Source organism: Coregonus lavaretus (assembly GCF_964263955.1).
Source record: "Coregonus lavaretus genome assembly, chromosome: 30".
Taxonomy (NCBI): Eukaryota; Metazoa; Chordata; class Actinopteri; order Salmoniformes; family Salmonidae; genus Coregonus; species Coregonus lavaretus.
In genome coordinates this window covers 26,497,201-26,518,672 of record NC_140017.1, presented here as the reverse complement: position 1 = coordinate 26,518,672, position 21,472 = coordinate 26,497,201, and the positions used below count along the sequence as shown (strand labels likewise).

The 21,472-nt window shown below is 46.7% G+C and overlaps 1 protein-coding gene across 1 annotated transcript in view; it reads left to right on the top strand.

Annotated features, from left to right (window-relative positions):
• LOC311106298 (mediator of RNA polymerase II transcription subunit 13-like) overlaps positions 1-21,247 on the top strand; it is a 30,121-nt gene extending 8,874 nt beyond the window's left edge. Inside the window, exons 6-30 of the mRNA XM_084148601.1 lie at positions 13-198; positions 2,709-2,868; positions 2,970-3,080; positions 5,743-6,429; positions 6,624-6,840; positions 7,227-7,257; positions 7,394-7,515; positions 9,150-9,237; positions 9,352-9,560; positions 11,705-11,904; positions 12,003-12,895; positions 13,096-13,263; positions 14,008-14,231; positions 14,336-14,531; positions 14,741-15,104; positions 15,370-15,586; positions 15,742-15,933; positions 16,198-16,421; positions 16,527-16,669; positions 18,784-18,942; positions 19,080-19,265; positions 19,436-19,581; positions 19,689-19,853; positions 20,077-20,177; positions 20,328-21,247. Coding sequence (XP_084004727.1) covers positions 13-198; positions 2,709-2,868; positions 2,970-3,080; positions 5,743-6,429; positions 6,624-6,840; positions 7,227-7,257; positions 7,394-7,515; positions 9,150-9,237; positions 9,352-9,560; positions 11,705-11,904; positions 12,003-12,895; positions 13,096-13,263; positions 14,008-14,231; positions 14,336-14,531; positions 14,741-15,104; positions 15,370-15,586; positions 15,742-15,933; positions 16,198-16,421; positions 16,527-16,669; positions 18,784-18,942; positions 19,080-19,265; positions 19,436-19,581; positions 19,689-19,853; positions 20,077-20,177; positions 20,328-20,460 — 5,522 coding nt within the window. The 3' untranslated portion in view covers positions 20,461-21,247. The remainder of the gene's footprint in view (positions 1-12; positions 199-2,708; positions 2,869-2,969; positions 3,081-5,742; positions 6,430-6,623; positions 6,841-7,226; positions 7,258-7,393; positions 7,516-9,149; positions 9,238-9,351; positions 9,561-11,704; positions 11,905-12,002; positions 12,896-13,095; positions 13,264-14,007; positions 14,232-14,335; positions 14,532-14,740; positions 15,105-15,369; positions 15,587-15,741; positions 15,934-16,197; positions 16,422-16,526; positions 16,670-18,783; positions 18,943-19,079; positions 19,266-19,435; positions 19,582-19,688; positions 19,854-20,076; positions 20,178-20,327) is intronic.
• The last annotated feature ends 225 nt before the right edge of the window (positions 21,248-21,472 follow it).

Sequence of the window (21,472 nt, the reverse complement as noted above, 5' to 3'; positions counted from 1 at the left end):
GATCTGTTCCAGCGGGAGTGAGGATGGTGTACCCTGCCTGTCTAGTACTGGTGCCCCAGTCAGACCTCCCTGCCCTGGCCCCCCAGGGCTCAGCCAACCCCTCAGCCATCCTGTGTGAGGGCCAGGGGGCCCACAGAGACCCTGCCATGTCCTCTGTCACCCTTACCCCTCCCACATCACCAGAGGAGGCCCAAACAGGTAGCCTTACCATTTATTAATGAGTCTATTAGGACCACAAACACTGCAAGTGTATTAGGGTATGAGTAGCTATCTGGGTTCAGTGTCCATCTTTTGAGTTGTTAAACATTGATGCATTCAAGTTCAATCAATCAAATGTGTTTTATAAAGCCCTTTTTACATCAAGTTGTCACAAAGTGCTTATACAGATACTCAGCCTAAAACCCAAAAGAGCAAGCAATGCAGATGTAGAGGCACAGTGGCTAGGGAAAAACTCCCTAGATAGGAATAACTCATAACTTATTATTTTGATAAGTAGTATACACTAATACTGAGTATGATATTAATTTATACAATGTGTAGGTCTAATCCTGGATGCTGATTGGTTAAAACCACATTTCAGCCAGTGTTTATTCCACAAGTTACCACCGGCTAAATCTGATGTTGAAATGCCTATTTACTCTGTTACATCTAACTGCGCAATCCACAGTCTCATCAGCCCAGCCAGACAATTTATATACTAGATCTACACTAAAAAGCATCTAGACATTATCTCCCATTTCTTTTAGACTAGCATTTGGTTTTCAACTGCGGAGATTTGTATTAACCTTGCTGTCTGTCTCTGACATCTGCAAAACATTTTCAATATTGAAATTCGATCTCCAGCTGTCCCATACTAATGAACGTGTCTGGAGTTGGGACGAGACAGACAGGCTGGCAGCTTTTCTCAGCCAGTCGAAATCATAAATCAGCATACGTTTTCTGGATATACACTACCGTTCAAAAGTTTGGGGTCACTTAGAAATTGACTTGTTTTGTTTTTTTTAATAAAAAAAATTGTCCATTTTAAAATAACATAAAATTGATCAGAAATACAGTGTAGACATTGTTAATGTTGTAAATGGCTATTGTAGCTGGAAATGGCTGATTTTTAATGGAATATCTACATAGGCGTGCAGAGCAGAACAGCGCAAACTGTCTCTAACCAGAATAAAAAGAGGAGTGGGAGGCCCCGGCGCACAACTGAGCAAGAGGACAAATACATTAGTGTCTAGTTTGAGAAACATACGCCTCACAGGTCCTCAACTGGCAGCTTCATTAAATAGTACCCGCAAAACACCAGTCTCAACGTCAACAGTGAAGAGGCGACTCCAGGATGCTGACCTTCTAGGCAGAGTTGCAAAGAAAAAGCCATATCTCAGACTGGCCAATAAAAATAAAAGATGAAGTTAAGAAAAGAACACAGACACTGGACGGAGGAAGATTGGAAAAAAAGTGTTATGGACAGACGAATCGAAGTTTGAGGTGTTCGGATCACGGATCTCATTTGGTCTGCATCTCACAAATGTTGTTCTTTGTGATCCGAACACCTCAAACTTCGATTCATCTGTCCATAACACTTTTTTCCAATCTTCCTCTGTCCAGTGTCTGTGTCCTTTTGCCCATCTTAGTCTTTTCAATTTATTGGCCAGTCTGAGATATGGCTTTTCCTTTGCTACTCTGCCTAGAAGGTCAGCATCCCGTAGTCGCCTCTTCACTGTTGACGTTGAGACTGGTGTTTTGCGGGTACTATTTACTAAAACTGTTTGACGTGACTGTGTTAGCCGTAGTTGGCTAGCTAGCAAGCAAGGGATAAGAACGTTGCCAGCCATCATGGCAACGGAACTTTTAGAACGGCTGGGTCGCGTCTGTAGATTTAGAACAAAAATAATAAACGACTGGGTCGTGTCCCTGGCTACCGAACCGATAGAACGAACGACCAGACGACTTGGGTAGCAACCCTAGATTTGTGTCGGGACTATATCTCGTGGAATGATTAAATGGTATGAATAAATCCATCAAAATGAACATTATATTTTTTGTGGGACTTTTTACCCCCTTTTCTCCCCAATTTCGTGATATCCAATTGGTAGTTAGTCTTGTCCCATCGCTGCAACTCCCGTGTGGACTCGGGAGAGGTGAAGATCGAGAGCCATGCGTCCTCCAAAACACGACCCCGCCAAGCCGCACTGCTTCTTGACACACTGCTTGCTTAACTCGGATGCCAGCTGCACCGTACAGCTGGCGACCGAAGCCAGCGTGCATGCGCCCGGCCACCACAAGGAGTCGCTAGAGCGCAATGGGACATGGACATCCCAGCCGGCCAAACCCTCCCCTAACCCGGACAATGCTGGGCCAATTGTGCGCCGCCACATGGGGCTCCCGGTCGCGGCCGGCTGCGACACAGCCCCGGGATCGAACCCAGATCTGTAGTGACGCATCTAGCACTGATCAGTGCCTTAGACCCCTGCGCCACTCGGGAGGCCCCATAATAACGTTTTTTAATGAAAATATGTCAATCAGTATTTAGATATGTTGGTAATCCGTTGTATAAAAGTGATAATGCCCTCGAAGCCTGTGTTTTGGAGGATATATTGGCACGGTTTGCCGACCCTCGGCTTCGTCGCGGGACTAACAACACCTGTGCCAATATATCTTCAGAACACCGGCTTCTCGCGCATTATCACTTGTTTCTCTCTTTTCCCCTGTAGATTCTCAGGCAGCACAGAGGTGGTTGAAGCTCTGCTCGACAGTGGATGGTTTCAGCTCCAACAGCAGTGGTATCCATGGCAGCAAGATCCCCCGCAGGCTGGCTGCCCAGGTGGTGGAGAGCGTGTGGCAGGAGTGCACTACCAACCGGGCCCAGAACAAGTACGTACATTACCCTTCACCTCACCCTACTGATTCATATACTACAGGTCTATTGAAGGAGAGTCTGTCTGCTGAGCTCTGTTTGTCTGGTTCTTTGTCAGGAGGAAGTTTGCTACATTGACCAACGGTACCTGTGAGGAAGAGGAGGGGGACAAAACAGGAGTGTGGGATTTTGTGGAGTTGTCGCATAGGGCACACTGCAACTGCTCAAGGTACTGTGGATCACGTTTGATTATAAGGGTGGGGGTTGTTTTAGGCCAGGGGTGTCTAACTCAATCACCTCACGGGCCATATTGAAAAAACTACGAATTTACAGGCCAGGCATAGACTGTTTGTTTTTAGAATATAACGTGCATACAACTGCGACCCACACAGGCCATTGTTTTATTGAAAAAATATGCCCCTTTATAATGTCCACTTATAAATTGACCATGGGGTGCTCTATATAGCATTTTAACACGAAACAATATAAATTACAGTGGGGGGAAAAGTATTTGGTCAGCCACCAATTGTGCAAGTTAAAAAGATGAGAGAGGCCTGTAATTTTCATCATAGGTACACGTCAACTATGACAGACAAAGTGAGGGGAAAAAATCCAGAAAATCACATTGTAGGATTTTTAATGAATTTATTTTTTTAATTATGGTGGAAAATAAATATTTGGTCACCTACAAACAAGCAAGATTTCTGGCTCTCACAGACCTGTAACTTCTTCTTTAAGAGGCTCCTCTGTCCTCCACTCGTTACCTGTATTAATGGCACCTGTTTGAACTTGTTATCAGTATAAAAGACACCTGTCCACAACCTCAAACAGTCACACTCCAAACTCCACTATGGCCAAGACCAAAGAGCTGTCAAAGGACACCAGAAACAAAATTGTAGACCTGCACCAGGCTGGGAAGACTGAATCTGCAATAGGTAAGCAGCTTGGTTTGAAGAAATCAACTGTGGGAGCAATTATTAGGAAATGGAAGACATACAAGACCACTGATAATCTCCCTCGATCTGGGGCTCCACGCAAGATCTCACCCCGTGGGGTCAAAATGATCACAAGAACGGTGAGCAAAAATCCCAGAACCACACGGGGGGACCTAGTGAATGACCTGCAGAGAGCTGGGACCAAAGTAACAAAGCCTACCATCAGTAACACACTACGCCGCCAGGGACTCAAATCCTGCAGTGCCAGACGTGTCCCCCTGCTTAAGCCAGTACATGTCCAGGCCCGTCTGGATGATCCAGAAGAGGATTGGGAGAATGTCATATGGTCAGATGAAACCAAAATAGAACTTTTTGGTAAAAACTCAACTCGTCGTGTTTGGAGGACAAAGAATGCTGAGTTGCATCCAAAGAACACCATACCTACTGTGAAGCATGGGGGTGGAAACATCATGCTTTGGGGCTGTTTTTCTGCAAAGGGACCAGGACGACTGATCCGTGTAAAGGAAAGAATGAATGGGGCCATGTATCGTGAGATTTTGAGTGAAAACCTCCTTCCATCAGCAAGGGCATTGAAGATTAAACGTGGCTGGGTCTTTCAGCATGACAATGATCCCAAACACACCGCCCGGGCAACGAAGGAGTGGCTTCGTAAGAAGCATTTCAAGGTCCTGGAGTGGCCTAGCCAGTCTCCAGATCTCAACCCCATAGAAAATCTTTGGAGGGAGTTGAAAGTCTGTGTTGCCCAGCGACAGCCCCAAAACATCACTGCTCTAGAGGAGATCTGCATGGAGGAATGGGCCAAAATACCAGCAACAGTGTGTGAAAACCTTGTGAAGACTTACAGAAAACGTTTGACCTGTGTCATTGCCAACAAAGGGTATATAACAAAGTATTGAGAAACTTTTGTTATTGACCAAATACTTATTTTCCACCATAATTTGCAAATAAATTCATTAAACATCCTACAATGTGATTTTCGGGATTTTTTTTCTTCTCATTTTGTCTGTCATAGTTGACGGGTACCTATGATGAAAATTACAGGCCTCATCTTTTTAAGTGGGAGAACTTGCACAATTGGTGGCTGACTAAATACAAATTTTCCCCACTGTATATTTGTCCAGCCTATGCTTGCAGATGTGCATTGTTTAATATGATGCGACCCTAATAAAAAAATATTAGTTTTTTGGTTATTCATTGTCAAGCTTTAAAAACCGAAGCCAGACTGCAACATTATAGTAGCGTAGGAGGACTGCCTGTGCACTTTCCCTCTACTGCGCGCTATAAACGGGACAGCGCAATTGATGTGCATGCACATCAGGCTGTAATTTCATAAAGTAGATGACTCAACTGTTAACTGATTTATACTTGCGTGTGTGTCCTTTAGTAGTAATTTATACTCGCATGTGAATCCTTTATCTAACAGCTTTTTGACACCAAGATGGCATTTTCTTTAGGCTATACCAATGACCCGTTGGAATTGAAACTTGGCATCAATATTTAGCCTACAACTTAAACATTCGGTCAGGTAGAAGATTCGGTCAGAGCCATTAAGGAAAACAGTTGGGCTGCTGCCAATGTTTAGTGACTTGTTACAGCGCACTGGCTGGCTCCTGAGTGTGTGTGGGTCTGGGAGGAGGGGTGTGTGTGTGTGGCAATGCACTGCCTTTGGAGCGCAACAAGTTGGCAGTGCTTGCTGGGACTTGTAGTGCAGCGTGTCGTGGTCGGTATGGAAGCGGGCCAAAGAGAATTGACAACCCAAATCATTGAGAAAGCCGGATAGAATTGTCTTGGGCCAGATCTGGCCTGCGGGCCGTGTTTTAAGCTGACATGAATTTTCCCCCATAACTCACGAGTCCTTTAGGGGATCTGATTTAATCACAGACTTCTTGGAAATGAACATTCAGTAAATTCAAATAATTTGTCTCTTTACCCCAGGCATAAAAACCAGAAGCAAAGATCAGGCAGCACCTCAGGAAACCCCCCGTCGGTGGGCCAGCCCCCACAGCTGCCCCCCAAACACAAGCTGGGCGAGAAGCTGGAGAAAGGGGAGAAGCTGCAGAAGAGGCCCCAGACACCCTTCCACCACCGCAGCTATGTGTTTGAGGAGCAGGCCATGGAGCCCCAGAGGCTGTGTATGAGAACTCAGGATGAGGGCCCCTACCCCAGCCTGCACCACATGGACACAGCCCCTTCCAAAGCCCCCATGTTGCACACCCACAGGCCCCCCCAAGACCTGGTTGGCTCCCCCCAGCCCCCTCCTCTCAGCCCCCACCCCTGCGAGCGCGGAGAGGAAGACCCTGGGGCCATGAAGAGCTCCTCCACGCCCATCCACCAACACTTCTACCCCCCCTCCTCCGAGCCCTGCCTGCTGCCCCAGAAGACCTTGTCTGACGAGCCCCTGCCCCTGCCTTTCCCCCCTGCCTACCCTGATTCTCTGGAACCCACTGTCTACGTGGGCTCAGCCATCAACCCCAATGAAGACTCGGCCCACAACCCCTGGAAGTACTTCAACCTGCCACGGAAGAAGACCTCAGACTTCTTGACACCACTGTTGCCTGTGGACAAACTACAGGATGACTCCGGGGGAGGAGGAGGGCAGGAGAACATTGTCTCTGTCACAGAGTGAGTACACTACCCCTCCTCTCTTCCAAGATGTGATGATAAACCTTACTACAAGCACCAAGGTGATGAATGGCTATGATAGATATTTGGTTTCACCCACTCTCCCTCTGTGTACATCTACTTGGATCATTATATATGCAGTTTCCCCTCCTTTCACATGATTACTGATCATCTGTGTAACATTCTCCTCTCAGGTTGATGTCTGGCTCTGGCAGGCCTCTGAAGGTGTCTGACGACCTGGTGAGGACCTACACCCAGAGGAGGAACAGCCACCTGGCGGCTGCCATGGCTGACGAGGACCAGGAGGAGGAGCCAGACCCCTACGCCTTCGTGGAGGGAGACGAGGAGTTCACGTTCACTGACAAGAAGGACAAACCAGGCTCGGACAGAGAGAGCAGCAAGAGACACAAGGTTAGTATCAAACTTGAGTTTCTAAGAATTCATTCCATAGTTATCTCTATACCCTTTTGCGAATTCTACCTACCTAAAGTGGTAGGATTTGTTAGTTCAGTTGACGTGTTTGCTACTCCTTTGCTTATGGGATGATGTAGCACAGTGGTTCCCAACATTTTTGCTTACTGTACCACCAACTGAATTTTGCTTTGCCCGGAGTACCCCTGAAGTACCCCCTTGTGCATTTTTACCAGTAAGCCTATGGTCTCATGAGTCTTCTCAAGTACCCCCTGTGGATAGACCAAGTACCCCCATGGGACCTAGTACCCCTGGTTGGGAACCACTGATGTAGCAGATGCCAAGAGAATAACACATGTTTTATGCTGGTGTTTGTTTTCTCTTAGGGTGATGATGGCAGTGGGACCTTAGCAGATGGTGAGCATTTCCTTCTTGTTGAAGACTTTGTTTTAATCACTCCTATAAAACTACAAGAGTGGAATGTCAATAAAATGGTCATCCAGAGTGGTTACTGAGGGGAACTTCCTTTGTTGTTGTGTCTGTGTGTGTGCAGATGGTCAGGGTGCAGCTGGTGGAAAGCCTGTACCCTCCACCAGCCTCATTCATGAGACAGACCTGGCTGTGTCCATCAACGACCTGGACAACCTCTTCAACTCAGATGAAGATGAGCTAGCGGTCAGTAGAGTATAGTGTCTCCAGAAAGTATTCATACCCCTCGACTTAATCCACATTTTGTTGTGTTACAGGCTGAATTCAAAATGGATTCAATACATTTTTTAGAGATTTTAGCAAATGTATTGAAATTTAAATACGCTCCTTTGCTATGACAGTCTAAATTGAGCTCAGGCGCATCCAATTTCCTTTGATCATCCTTGAGATGTTACTACAACTTGATTGGAGTCCACCTGGGGCCAATTCAATTGATTTAGAAAGAAACACATGTCTATATAAGGTCCCACAGTTGACAGTGCATGTAAGTCCAATGAAATGAAAAATAATTGTAATTAGGCATATATCTGGGAAGGGTATAAAAATAATTTCTAAAGTGTTTAAAGTTTCCAAGAGCACAGTGGTCTCCATCATTGGGAAATATGAAACTACCCAGACTCTGCTTAGAGCTGGCTGTCTGACCAAACTGAGCAACCGGGCAAGAAGGACCTTGGTCAGGGAGGTGACCAAGAACCCAATGACCACTCTGACAGAACTACATAGTTCCTTGGCTGAGATGGGAGAACCTGCCAGATGGACAACAGTCTCTACAGCATTTCACCAATCTGGGCTTTATGGGAGAGTGGCCAGACAGAATCCACTCCTGAGAAAAAGGCACATGACCGCACACCTGGAGTTTGCAAAAATGCACGTGAAAGACTGAGCATAAGGCAAAAGATTGTGGTCCGATGAAGCAAAAAAGTAACTATTTTGCCTGAATGGAAAGTGCTATGTCTGGAGAAAACCAACCACAGCTCGTCACCCGTCTAACACCATCCCTACCATGAAGCATTGTGGTGGCAGCATCATGCTATGGGGATGCTTTTCAGCGGCGGGGACTGGAAGACTGGTAAGGATAGAGGGAACAATGAATGGAGCCAAATACAAGCAAATCCTCGATGAGAACCTGCTTCGGAGTGCAAACTACCTTAGGCTGGGGGCGAAGATTTACGTTCCAACGGGACAATGACCCCAAGCATACAGCCAAAGCAATGCTGGATTGGCTTCAGAACAAGAATGTGAAAGACTTGAATCTCAGTGAAAATCTGTGGAAAGATTTGAAGATTGCTGTTCACTACTGCTCCCCATCTGACTTAACAGAGCTTGAGAAAATCTGCAAGGAAGAATGGGAGAAAATCTCTGAATCCAGATGTGCAAAGCGGATACACTCAAAGCTGTAATCGCCGCCAAAGGTGCTTCTACAAAGTATTGACTCGTTGGTGTGACTACTTATGTAAATGAGATACTGTAGTTAATTTTCAATAAATTTAACTAACATTTCTCAATATCTGTTCACTTTGTCATGGGGTATTGTGTGTAGATGGGTGGGGGGGGGGGGAAATAGATAAAATATTTATTTTGAATTCGGGCTGTAACAACAATGTGGAATCAGTTAAGAGGTATGAATACTTTCTGAAGGCACTGTAGTTCTCATCTACATGGGAGGGAAACATAGTTTGGGTTACATATCCTTTTGTCCATTTCTATATCTCCAGTTGATACTTTGCTAACAGAACATTGTGTAAAGTCTTAGAAAAGCTCTCTACATGTTTTGATCAAAGCCTATTTAAAACATATTCAAAACGTTCTGTCCCCCACAGCCTGGATCCAGGAGAGCAGGAGTTCATGGAGACAAGTTTGGCAGTAAGGAACACAAAACATCAAATCTGGACCCTCTGTCCTGCATAAGTATGTTCCCTTTCTCCAATTCCTTCCCTAAAGTTCCTCTTTAGGTCATCACTGTATCCTACATTAATTTATCAAACAATAGGGTGATTCCTCCGTTCACTTTCCTGTCCCCAGGCTCTGCTGACCTGCACAAGATGTTCCCCACCCCTCCCTCTCTGGAGCAGCACATCATGGGCTACTCCCCTATGAACACTGGGGGGAAGGACTACGGTGGCCTGGAGGCCGGGGTGGGCCTCACTCTGCTGGATGGGAGCCAGTTTAGCAGCCACTACAAGATGGAGGTGGAGGAAGGCTTCTGCAGCCCCAAGCCCTCCGAGATCAAGGTAACTTAAAGGCCCAACGCTGCCGTTTTTATCTCGAAATCAAATCATTTGAGTAATAATTAAGTACCTTACTGTTATTGTTTTCAATTAAAATGGTCAAAAAGGGCCTCACAAGTGGCGCCTCCCGATTGGGGCCACTACAGACCCGGGTTCGATCCCAGGCTGTGTCACGGGCTGGCCGCGACCGGGAGACCCATGAGGCGGCGCACAATTGGCCCAGCGTCTTCCGGGTTAGGGGAGGGTTTGGCCGGCTGGGATGTCCTCGTCCCATCGTGCTCCAGCGACTCCTTGTGGCGGGATGGGCGCATGCACGATGACTCTTGTCGCTAGTTGTACAGTGTTTCCTCAGACGCATTGGTGCGGCTGGCTTCCGGTTTAAGCAAGCAGTGTGTCAAGAAGCAGTGCAGCTTGGCAGGGTCGTGTTTCGGAGGACGCATGGCTCTCGAACTTCGCCTCTCCCGAGTCCGTACGGGAGTTGCAGCGATTGGACAAGACTGTAACTACCAATTTGGATATCACGAAATTGGGGAGAAAAAGGGGTGGAAAAGTACCAAAAAATATATATACATAAAAAAAAAAGGTAAAAAAGAAACAGCTTCTTAGAGCAATTTCTCAAGCAAGAATTTTGCTAGGACTGTCTTGGAGTGGTCGGAGTGTGGGGCCTAATTGGATTAGCCTAATGGGAGGGATATGTAACCTGAAAAATAGCCGTTATAGGCAGAGGTTTGAAACTCTTTGTTATTGGTCTATTAACTTATAAAAACGGGCAGAAATTTCAGGTGGTCTTTTCAAACGGCTCGTACACTAAAAGGGCATGATAATGTTCATAATTTCACAGTATTATTCCAACCTCATAGTGTGGAAATATTTCTAAAGCACAGTAAAATCTCATTTTTGACTGCACTGGCCTTTAACACTTCAGCCTAGTGTGGAGGGTCTACATTTAGATTTTAGTCATCTAGCAGACACTCTTATCCACAATGACTTGCAGTTAACCTCTATGGGATCTGTGTCCCGTATACGGGACAGTTGAGCTAACGTGCGCTAATGTGATTAGCATGACTGTTGTAAGTAACAGCAAACTTTCCAGGACATAGACATGTCTTATATGGGCAGAAAGCTTAAATTATTGTTAATCTAACTGCACTGTCCAATTTACAGTAGCTATTACAGTGAATAAATACCATGCTATTGTTTGAGTGCACAACAACAAAAAACGTATCACGCCAACTGGTTTGATACATTCACCTCTGAAGTTAAAAAAATTACTTACATTCAGTAATCTTGCTCTGATTTGTCATCCTAAGGGTCCCAGAGATGAAAATGTAGCATAGTTTTGTTGTTAAAATCAATTTTTATATTCAAATGTAGGAACTGGGTTCTACAGTTTGAACCACTGCTGTCTCTGGCTCCACACCCACCCCGCCCGGCCATCTAGATGTGTGAAAGTTAGTGTATAAGCTAATGATCCATCATGTATAACATTCCTGGGAGTGTTTCAACTTACATTTTGTATTACCATATACTTTTTGTATGTTCTCTGTAATTATGTACTTGAAAATGTATCAATTGACCAATTTGGCACATTTGGGCAGACTTCATACAAAATAGTCCAGAATTGCAATGGTTCACTGGATCAATCTGAAACTTTGCACACACACTGCTGCTGTCTAGTGACCAAAATCTAAATTGCGCCTAATCTGCAATATTATATTGTGGCCTTTCTCTTGTATTTCAAAGATGAAAAAAATAAAATAAATAGAAAACCATGTTTTTTTGTTTGTATTATCGTTGACCAGATCTAATGTGTTATTCTCCTACATTAATTTCAGATTTCCACAAACTTCAAAGTGTTTCCTTTCAAATGGTATCAAGAATATGCGTATCCTTGCTTCAGGCAGTTAGATTTGAAATGTCATTTCAAGCGAAAATTGGAAAAAAGGGTCCCATCCTTAAGAGGTTCAGCAAAGTCAGTGCTTGTAGGAAAAGACAAGTGCAAGGTTTCTTTGGGGGGGGAATAAGACTGACATGTCTTATCTAACATACTCTTAGTCTAGTCATGCTGGTGTCTGCTTCAGTACTTTTTCTTAGACTTGCTGAAGTGTTATAGTGGCTTATTCCTTCTCTACCCCATCTACCTCCAGGACTTCTCATTTGTGTACAAGTCAGAGGCGTGCAAGGCATTCACGGGCTGCTCCATGTTTGCTCCGCTGAAGACGTTGCCCAGTCAGTGTATGATGCCCATCAAGTTGCCAGAGAACTGTGTTTACACACCCAGCTGGACCATGGGCAAACTGGAGCTCATACCCCCCGTGCCAACCTTGGGCCTCCTCACCAAAGACGGGTAACCAATCAGACTGGTCCACTTGAATTATACAAGTATCATATACCCAATTGTGTGTCAGGGGTTTTAATGTGTGTGCTGTTGTCTTCCTATTTCAGTAACATCCCCAGTGTGGAGCCAGACTACCAGAGCTACACACCTCAGACCCACACGCCCTTCATGTCCAACAGCGCCCCACCCAGCAACAGCGGCACAGGCATCCTGCCCTCCCCGGCCACACCCCGCTTCTCCGCCCCCACCCCACGCACTCCCCGTACCCCACGCACCCCAAGAGGGCCTGCCAGCGTCCAGGGATCGCTCAAATACGACATCTCTGACCTCTACTCGCCTGCCTCCACCCCTTCCACCTGCCGACCTCTCAGCTCAGTGGAGCCAGCCACTGTGCCCTCCATCCCCGAGGCCCACAGCCTCTACGTCACCCTCATCCTCTCTGAGTCTGTCATGAATCTCTTCAAGGACTGTAACTTTGACAGCTGCTGTGTGTGCGTGTGCAACATGAACATCCGTGGCGCTGACGTGGGCGTGTATCTTAACGACAACGGAGAGGCCCAGTACCCCTGCACCTGTGGTTTCAGCGCCGTGGTCAACCGTCGCTACGGCAGCTCGGCCGGGCTCTTCCTGGAGGACGAGCTGGACGTGGTGGGGCGTGGCTCGGATGCCGGCCGGGACTCTGAGAGGCGTTTTCAGGAGCTGCACACCGCCTCCCTTCACAGGACCGGCAACCCCAAAGAGAGGCCCCCAGACGAGCTCATCCTGCTGCTGCAGGACCAGTGCACCAACCCATTCTCTTCCATGGCTGGGGTGGAATACCCCAGGACGCTGTCCTCGGGCACCTCTCGCTCTTCTCTGCGGGTGGAGGAGAGGGACTGCTATAATGACTGCTACATGGCTCTGGAGCATGGCCGGCAGTTCATGGACAACATGTCAGGCGGCAAGGTGGATGAGGCACTGGTTAAGAGCACGTGTCTACACAACTGGCCTAAACGCAAAGGTGAGTCCGCTCCTTCACTCATTGACAATGCACAAACCTATTTCCCCTCTCTTCCTACTCCCTTTATGTGAAACCCAGTCTTGTTTGGGAATGTGTTTTATATGACGCTGATCCCTCCCTCCCTCTGTTTCCCCCTCCCTCCCTCTGTTTCCCCCTCCCTCCCTCTGTTTCCCCCTCCCTCCCTCTGTTTCCCCCTCCAGCTGCAGAAGTGAGCAGGCTGTTCTCTCAGGACGTGCTGCGGGTGCTGCTCTCCCTCCAGCCTGTACTCCAGGATGCCATCCAGAAGAAGAGGAGCGTGCGTTCCTGGGGCGTTCAGGGACCCCTCACCTGGCAGCAGTTTCACAAGATGGCCGGCAGGGGATCCTACGGTAAACAAGGACTTTAAAAATCAAGCAATAATAATATTACATAAAGATGACTGTATCCAGGGTGTTTTCTAGCTCAAAAACGGACTTAGGGAGTGGCCTGTCGGCAAGGCTGAATTGAATAGAATTCTTGCAATTTTATAAATGTCTCCATGGAGCTGAGAATTCTTTGCAGTTTTAAAGCTAATTTCCTGCAATTCCATGCATTTTGCCATGGCTAATGCAGTGTTATTTTGCTTGAACATAATGACAAAATCCATACTACTAAATTCATTGTTTTTATTTAATTCACCCTGATTGTCTAGCTTTTATTTTGGTGATTGTAGTTCTCAAATATTATATGATTAAAAAATATATAGGTCCATGATCTTTTCTACATACTTTCTATCTTTAAGTTTACACAGCATTATTCCATCCCTGGTATCACATGCACTCTAAATATGTCATGATCATATAGATTTATCTGGATTTTTTTGTCAGAACCAAGTGTTTGTAATGTGTGACACAAACATATTTTGACTATTTGTTTTGTCATTTAGCAGACGCTGTTACTCAGAGCGACTTACAGGAGGAATTAGGGTTAATTACCTTGCTCAAGGGCAACGATAGATTTTTCACCTAGTCTGATCGAGGATTCGAACCAGCAACCTTTCAGTTACTGGCCCAACGTTCTCATCCTCTAGGCTACCTGCCACCCTCAACTAATTCTGCAATGAGTTTGACTGTCCCTCCTCTCTGAACCATTAGGCACTGATGAGTCTCCAGAGCCCCTGCCCATCCCTACCTTCCTGGTGGGCTATGAGTATGACTTTGTGGTGCTGTCGCCCTTCGGCCTGCCTTACTGGGAGAAGCTGCTGCTGGACCCCTTCGGCTCCCACAGGGACGTGGGATATGTAGTCGTCTGTCCTGAGAACGAGGCTCTGCTCCGCGGGGCTAAGAGCTTCTTCAAGGACCTTACGGCTGTGTATGAGGTAAGAAGACACACTCTCACACGCATATAGCCACCCCTCCCCATAGTCTAATAAAACATAAATGTGTAAGAAAATTGGTACATTTACCACTTTTCTCTTTGCAGGCCTGTCGACTGGGTCAGCACAGACCAATCTGTAAGACTCATGCAGATGGCATATTGCGGGTTGGTACGGCAGACGGCAGGAACCTGGCAGAGCAGCCCCTCAGTGACTGGTTCCTCAAGATGGCCAGCAGCAACGGGAACAGCGAGGCCTTCAGCAAACTCAAACTCTACGCCCAAGTGTGCCGGCATGACCTGGGTACGTCTTCATTAGATTGCCATCTTCTATTTCAGGAGATTGTACTGAATAAGAGCGAGGATCTCTTTTGGGTTTATGTTTGATGTGGCTTGTACAAAAGGCAAGAAGCAAATATTCAGATGTCATTTATTGGTTATTTTCTGAGTTGGGTGTGGCTTAATATCAGACATTGGTCATCTTTTTCTTTCCCTATTTGTTACTCTCCTCAGCTCCATACCTGGCTGGGCAGTCTCTGGACAGCTCTCTGTTGAACCAGCGCGGCCCCACTGTTGCCTCCCCCCAGTCCCCCGGCTCCACCACCCCCTCCTCAGGTCCCCAGAGCTCCACCAGCAGCAGCTCTGCCCAGCCTGCCAACACCAACAGCACCCCACCCTCCTCCACAGGCCCCCAGGCAGTGGGAGTGATAGGGGGGGTAGGAATGCCATCAGCCAAGCCCAGCTCCTACACACCATTCGGGACATCAGGCCTGCAGGGCAGCGTCTCCCAGAATGGGCCCCAGTCGGATGCTCAGACTGCAGGGGAGAATGGCCCCACTGCCAACCAGCCCCAGGCCAGCACCGAGCCCGTAGAGACGTATGTAACCCCACCATCTGACATCCTCTGGTTTAGTCACTGATTTAAATGATTTTCTGAAGCACCACTTGTAGCCCTAAGTTTGTAATTGACTAGCACTTGGAATAGGCTGAATTACTACTGCAAAACCTTACCCATCTCTCCCATTGTTATGCACTAGACTTGTCTGGAAGAGAACATTTGGCCTGCTAAATGTCTTTAATACTTAAAAGCTAGTTGATTATTGGCTGGTTGACCTTTGACCCGAGTGCTGCTCTCTCTACAGCACATTGGAGAGAGACAAGGTGGGCGTCCCTACAGACGGAGAGTCCCACGCCGTGACGTTCCCCCCCGCCATTGTGGTCTACATCGTGGACCCCTTCAGCTACGAGGACGGGGAGAGCGACACCCACTCCAGTGTGTGGACGCTGGGTCTGCTGCGCTGCTATGTAGAGATGCTCCAGTTCCTGCCACCTCACATCAGAAACTCTGTGTCTGTGCAGGTAATGGAGGACTTGACACATGTAGCCAGACTGCAGACCATTCACATTTATGTTCAGCACATTCGCTCTATAGACAAGTTATCTCAAACCCCTGTTGGGGTTGGTGTGGTTAAAAAGGCTGTTTCTAACAATATGCCATGTGTTGTGTTGGTCAGATCATTCCCTGTCAGTACCTGTTGCAGCCTGTGCGCATTGAGGAGCGTCATCTCTACGGTCAGCACCTAAAGTCCCTAGCCTTCTCGGTGTTCACCCAGTGCAGACGGCCCCTCCCCGGCAACACCAACATCAAGGCTCTGACGGGCTTCGGCCCTGGCCTGGCCATCGACTTGGCACTGAGGAGCACAGAGGTAAACAACACACCACACAAAAGAAACTGCACTAAAACCACACAAATATTATTACTGGATTGATTGACTGCTTATCAGTTTTAGAAACTGTCACAATGTGAATGGTCTGTTTAACATAACATCCTGGTCTTTGGCAACTCCTTGCATATACCTTGATGATCCAAGAGACCACTGCTCTTTTGAATAAATTACAATGGCTTACTAAATGCAGCTTGCTAAGTGACACATAATGAACCATTGGCTTTGACTTTCACACCTGTGCAGAGGCCAGAGTGTCTGCGTCTGTACACACCACCGTTCATCCTGGCGCCCATCAAGGACAAGCAGACAGAGCTGGGGGAGACGTTCGGCGAAGCCTCTCAGAAGTACAACGTGCTGTTTGTGGGCTACTGCCTGTCGCATGACCAGCGCTGGCTCCTAGCCTCCTGTACTGACCAATCAGGAGAGCTGCTGGAGACATGCATCATCAGCATCGATGTGCCTAACAGGTCAGTGACACACAAAGTCAAATGGTAGACACTCGACATGCAAACAAATTCAGTTCAGAATCTTTGTCTCTTTTGTGATGATTGTTTGTTGTGTCCTCTGTCCAGGGCTCGGAGGAAAAAGGGTTCAGCCAGACGACTGGGCCTGCAGAAGCTGTGGGAGTGGTGTCTAGGCTTGGTGCAGGTGACATCACTGCCCTGGAGGGTGGTGATTGGCCGCCTGGGCAGAATGGGCCACGGAGAGTTACGAGGTATGCCACACTAGTCCAAACTCCACCAGATGTGGGAGATGTACACAGTGGTGGAAAAAGTACCCAATTGTCATACTTGAGTAAAAGTAAAGCTACGTTAATAGAAAATGACTCAAGGAAAAGTGAGTCACCCAGTAAAATACTACTTGAGTAAAAGTATTTGGTTTTAAATATACTTAAGTATCAAAAGTAAATGTAATTGATCAAATGTACTTAAGTATAAATAATTTCAAATTCCTTATATTAAGCAAACCAGATGGCACGATTCATATATATATATATTTTTTTTTACAGATAGCCAGGGGCACACTCCAACACTGACATAATTTACAAACGAAGCATTTGTGTTTAGTGGATGTGACCAGGGATTTTCTCTTGATAAGTGTGAATTTGACAATTTTCCTGTCCCGCTAAGCATTCAGAATGTAACAGCTACCTTTGGGTGTCAGGGAAAATGTATGGAGTAAAAAGTGCATTATTTTCTTTAGGAATGTAGTAAAGTAAAAGTTGCCAAATAGTAAAGTGAAGTACAGATACCCCCCAAAAAACGACTTAAGTACTTTACACCACTGGATATACACTGAACAAAAATATAAACGCAACATGTAAAGTGTTGGTCGCATGTATCATGAGCTGAAATAAAAGATCCCAGACATTTTCCGTATGCACAAAAAGCTTATTTCTCTCAAATTTTGTGCATGAATTTGTTTACATCCCTGTTAATGGGCATTTCTCCTTTGCCAAGATAATCCGTCCACCTGACAGGTGTGGCATATCAAGAAGCTGATTAATTACACAGGTGCACCTTGTGCTGGGGACAATAAAAGGCCACTCTAAAATGTGCAGTTCTGTCACACAACACAATGCCACATTTGTCTCAAGTTGAGGGAGTGTGCAATTGGCATGCTGACTGTAGGAATGTCCACCAGAGCTGTTGCCAGAAAATTGAATGTAAATTTTTCTACCATAAGTCGCCTCCAATGTCGCTTTAGTGAATTTGGCGGTACGTCCAACCAGCCTCTCAACCGCAGACCACGTGTAACCACGCCAGCCCAGAACCTCCACATCTGGCTTTTTCACCTGTGTGATCATCTGAGACCAGCCACCCAGACAGCTGACGAAACTGGGTTTGCACAACCGAATAATTTCTGCACAAACTCAGAAACCGTCTCAGGGAAGCTCATCTGAGTGCTCGTCGTCCTCACCAGGGTCTTGACCGGACTGCAGTTTGGCGTTGTAACCGACTTCAGTGGGCAAATGCTCACCTTCGATGGCCACTGGTACGTTTGAGAAGTTTGCTCTTCACAGATGTACCGGGCAGATGGCAGACCGCGTGTATGTCGTCGTGTGGACGAGCGGTTTGCTGATGTCAACATTGTGAACAGAGTGCCCCATGGTGGCGGTGGGTTTATGGAATAAGCAGGCATAAGCTACAGACAACAAACACAATTGCATTTTATCGATGGCAATTTGAATTCGCAGAGATACCGTGACGAGATCCTGAGGCCCATTGTTATGCCATTCATCTGCCACCATCACCTCATGGTTCAGCATGATAATGCACGGCCCAATGTCGCAAGTATCTGTACACAATTCCTAGAAGTAGAAAATGTCCCCGTTTCTTCCATGGCCTGCATACTCACCAGACATGTCACCCACTGAGCACGTTTGGTATGCTCTGGATCGACGTGTACAACAGCGTGTTCCAGTTCCCGCCAAAATCCAGCAACTTCGCACAGCCATTGAGGAGTGGGACAACATTCCACAGGCCACAATCAACAGCCTGATCAACTCTAGGGTGAAGGAGATCGCTGCATGAGGAAAATGGTCACACCAGATACTTTCTGGTTTTCTGATCCACGCCCCTTCCTTTTTTTTAAGGTATCTGTGACCAACAGATGCATATCTGTATTCCTAGTCATGTGAAATCCATAGATTAGGGCCTAATTAATTTATTTCAATTGACACATTTTCCTTATGAACTGCAACTCAGTAAAATCTTTGAAATTGTCACATGTTGCATTTTATATTTTTGTTCAATATACATAGTGAGTTGTACATGATCTGTTGTGCCCTGACTGATGACAGCCTCCCTGTCTCCCTCGGTGTTCCAGACTGGAGTATTCTGTTGAGCAGGAGGAACCTGCAGTCTCTCAGCAAGCGCCTCAAGGAGACCTGCAGGATGTGTGGCATCTCTGCCGCAGACACTCCCAGCATCCTCAGCGCATGCCTAGTCGCCATGGAGCCCCAGGGCTCCTTTGTCATCATGCCAGGTAAAAACGAGCAGAAGTTGAACCTTGAGCGATGGCAGCACAGTGCGGCCTTGCTTCCTCTGTCTGAGTCCACTGAATTTCCTGAAATGTTTTGTTGATGTCTGTATCGTGTTAACCCCTCTCTCTCTGCTGTGTAGACTCTGTGTCGACAGGCTCAGTGTTTGGCCGCAGCACCACTCTGAACATGCAGACGTCCCAGCTGAGCACTCCTCAGGACACGTCCTGCACCCACATCCTGGTGTTCCCCACCTCGGCCATGGTGCAGGTCAACAACGCCACCACCGAACAGAACATAGACATCGCCTTCAACCCCATCAACCCTGGTCAGTAACACACACACACACACTGTAGGTGTTGATGCATTTCTAGACTCCGGCTGTAGTCTGGCTCCACACAGGGCGATGTTACCGAAACAGGGAGACAGAGCAGCTCTCTGTCTGAGCTACTGGGATATAGTCTTGAATGACCCTTTTGTGTTTATCCCTCTCCATAGATGGTTCAGATGGGATGGGCATCTTTGACCTGTTTGATAACGACATGGTGGACCCTGACCTCATCAACATCCTGCCTAACTCCCCCACCACCTCCCCTGTTCACTCCCCGGGTGGACACTATCACCAGGGGGGAGACGGCAGCAAGGTAAGCCCCTCTACAACGCTACCAGCAGGAGTATGCTTACCTGGCTACTGTTAAATTAAGGTTGAATAAGGATTGGTGGTGTCTCCCTATGTCCCTGTGTGTTCCAGGGCCAGAGCACAGACCGTATGGAGTCCCACGAGGAGGCCCTGAACATCCTGCAGCAGCCTATGGCTCTGGGCTACTTCATCTCCACAGCCAAGGCTGGTCCCCTGCCTGACTGGTTCTGGTCAGCCTGCCCCCAGGCACAGAACCAGTGCCCACTGTTCCTCAAGGTACCTACCTACCGCTCCTCTGACAGTTAACCTCACACTCACTCTGCTCCCAAAGGCTTTTGTTCTTCTCTGGTCCTGAAACTCAGCAGCACATTTCTGCTTTACTTAAATGTGTACTTGATCAGGAGTCCTGTCATTTGAATGTTTCCCTTTTCTAATGTAACTGGTGTGATGTTCGGGTGTTCTTCTAGCTGACCTCTTGTCATCTGTCGTCCCTCCCCAGGCCTCCCTGCACCTCCACGTGTCCTCCGTCCAATCAGACGAGCTCCTCCACAGCAAACACTCCCACCCTCTGGACTCCAACCACACCTCAGATGTGCTCAGGTACAGTGCTCAATATGGAAGGGAAGCCATATGAAATAACAAATGGGCAATACATTGATTTGATAGGCAGAGCATAGGTCTATTAGAAAAGAGGGGTGAATTGAATGTATAGTTAGTTATACCTAGTGATGTGTTCTCTGCCCCTGACAGGTTTGTGCTGGAGCAGTACAACGCCCTCTCCTGGCTGACGTGTGACCCTGCCACTCAGGACCGGCGCTCCTGTCTACCTGTTCACTTTGTGGTGCTCAACCAGATGTACAACTTTATCATGAACATGCTCTGAACAAGGATATCAAGTGGGATCTAACCCAGGGGAATCTAGTGGATCTATGGACCTCATCATGAAACTAATGGAGGGGATTCCCTGAAGGGGATTGACCCTCAACACTTCAGGGTTGGGGCATGGCCATAAGGAATCTCCCCCCAGCCAGCGTCTCCATGGCAGCACTGGAGGTGTCCTATCCTATCAATCAAATGCCAAGTGTCCATTTTGGATGAAAAGGGACTTTTCATAAAGGAGAATAGTCTTTTTAATGATCTTAGATTTCAATCTTCTGATGATAAAATGTTATCTTAATGAAATGCCTGCATATATATTATTTATTGTAAGTTTTTAAATGTGTCATTTCTTTATCTTTTATATATAAAAATCTAAAGGTTGTGTATTGCTATCTGACTTTAAAAGGAATTGGTTTAAAATGTTAAGTAATCTTCTCAATTACAAAACCAAAACCCGCTCAAGTGAATTTGCTGTAGGCCGCTTTTAGAGTATTATTTTTTCAAAGGGTATTGACCTTTTTTTATTGCCCTGATGTACAGACTAAGTAGGCTGGGCATTTATATCCCTTCCTTTTGAGTGGACAGGATTTACAGCTCCGCCATAGTGGCAGAGTTTGTTGCACAGTAATTCAATGCATTCAGATAAATGGGATATGAGGTACAGATTGTCAGATTATATATTTTATATGACCGATTTAGAAAATTGTGTGTGTGTATATGTGTACATATAAATGTGTGCCGCTACAGACGGTGCAGCTTCTGTTTTAGGAATAAAGTGCGTCTACCTATCCAAGTATTTTTTTGTCTCTTATGGAAACATTGTTTGCAGTGTTGGGGAATGGAGCGATTTCTACCGGTACATAATTCTAACCCTTGCTTTTAAAATACATCTGTTAACTCAGAATGCAAACGTTACCCCTGTCCTTGTTAGCCACACCCTCACTGCTGGGTGAGGGTTGGATTGGCACGGCCATGGGCGGGGTCCAGATGGATCCTTAATGGACCACTGGTTTAGG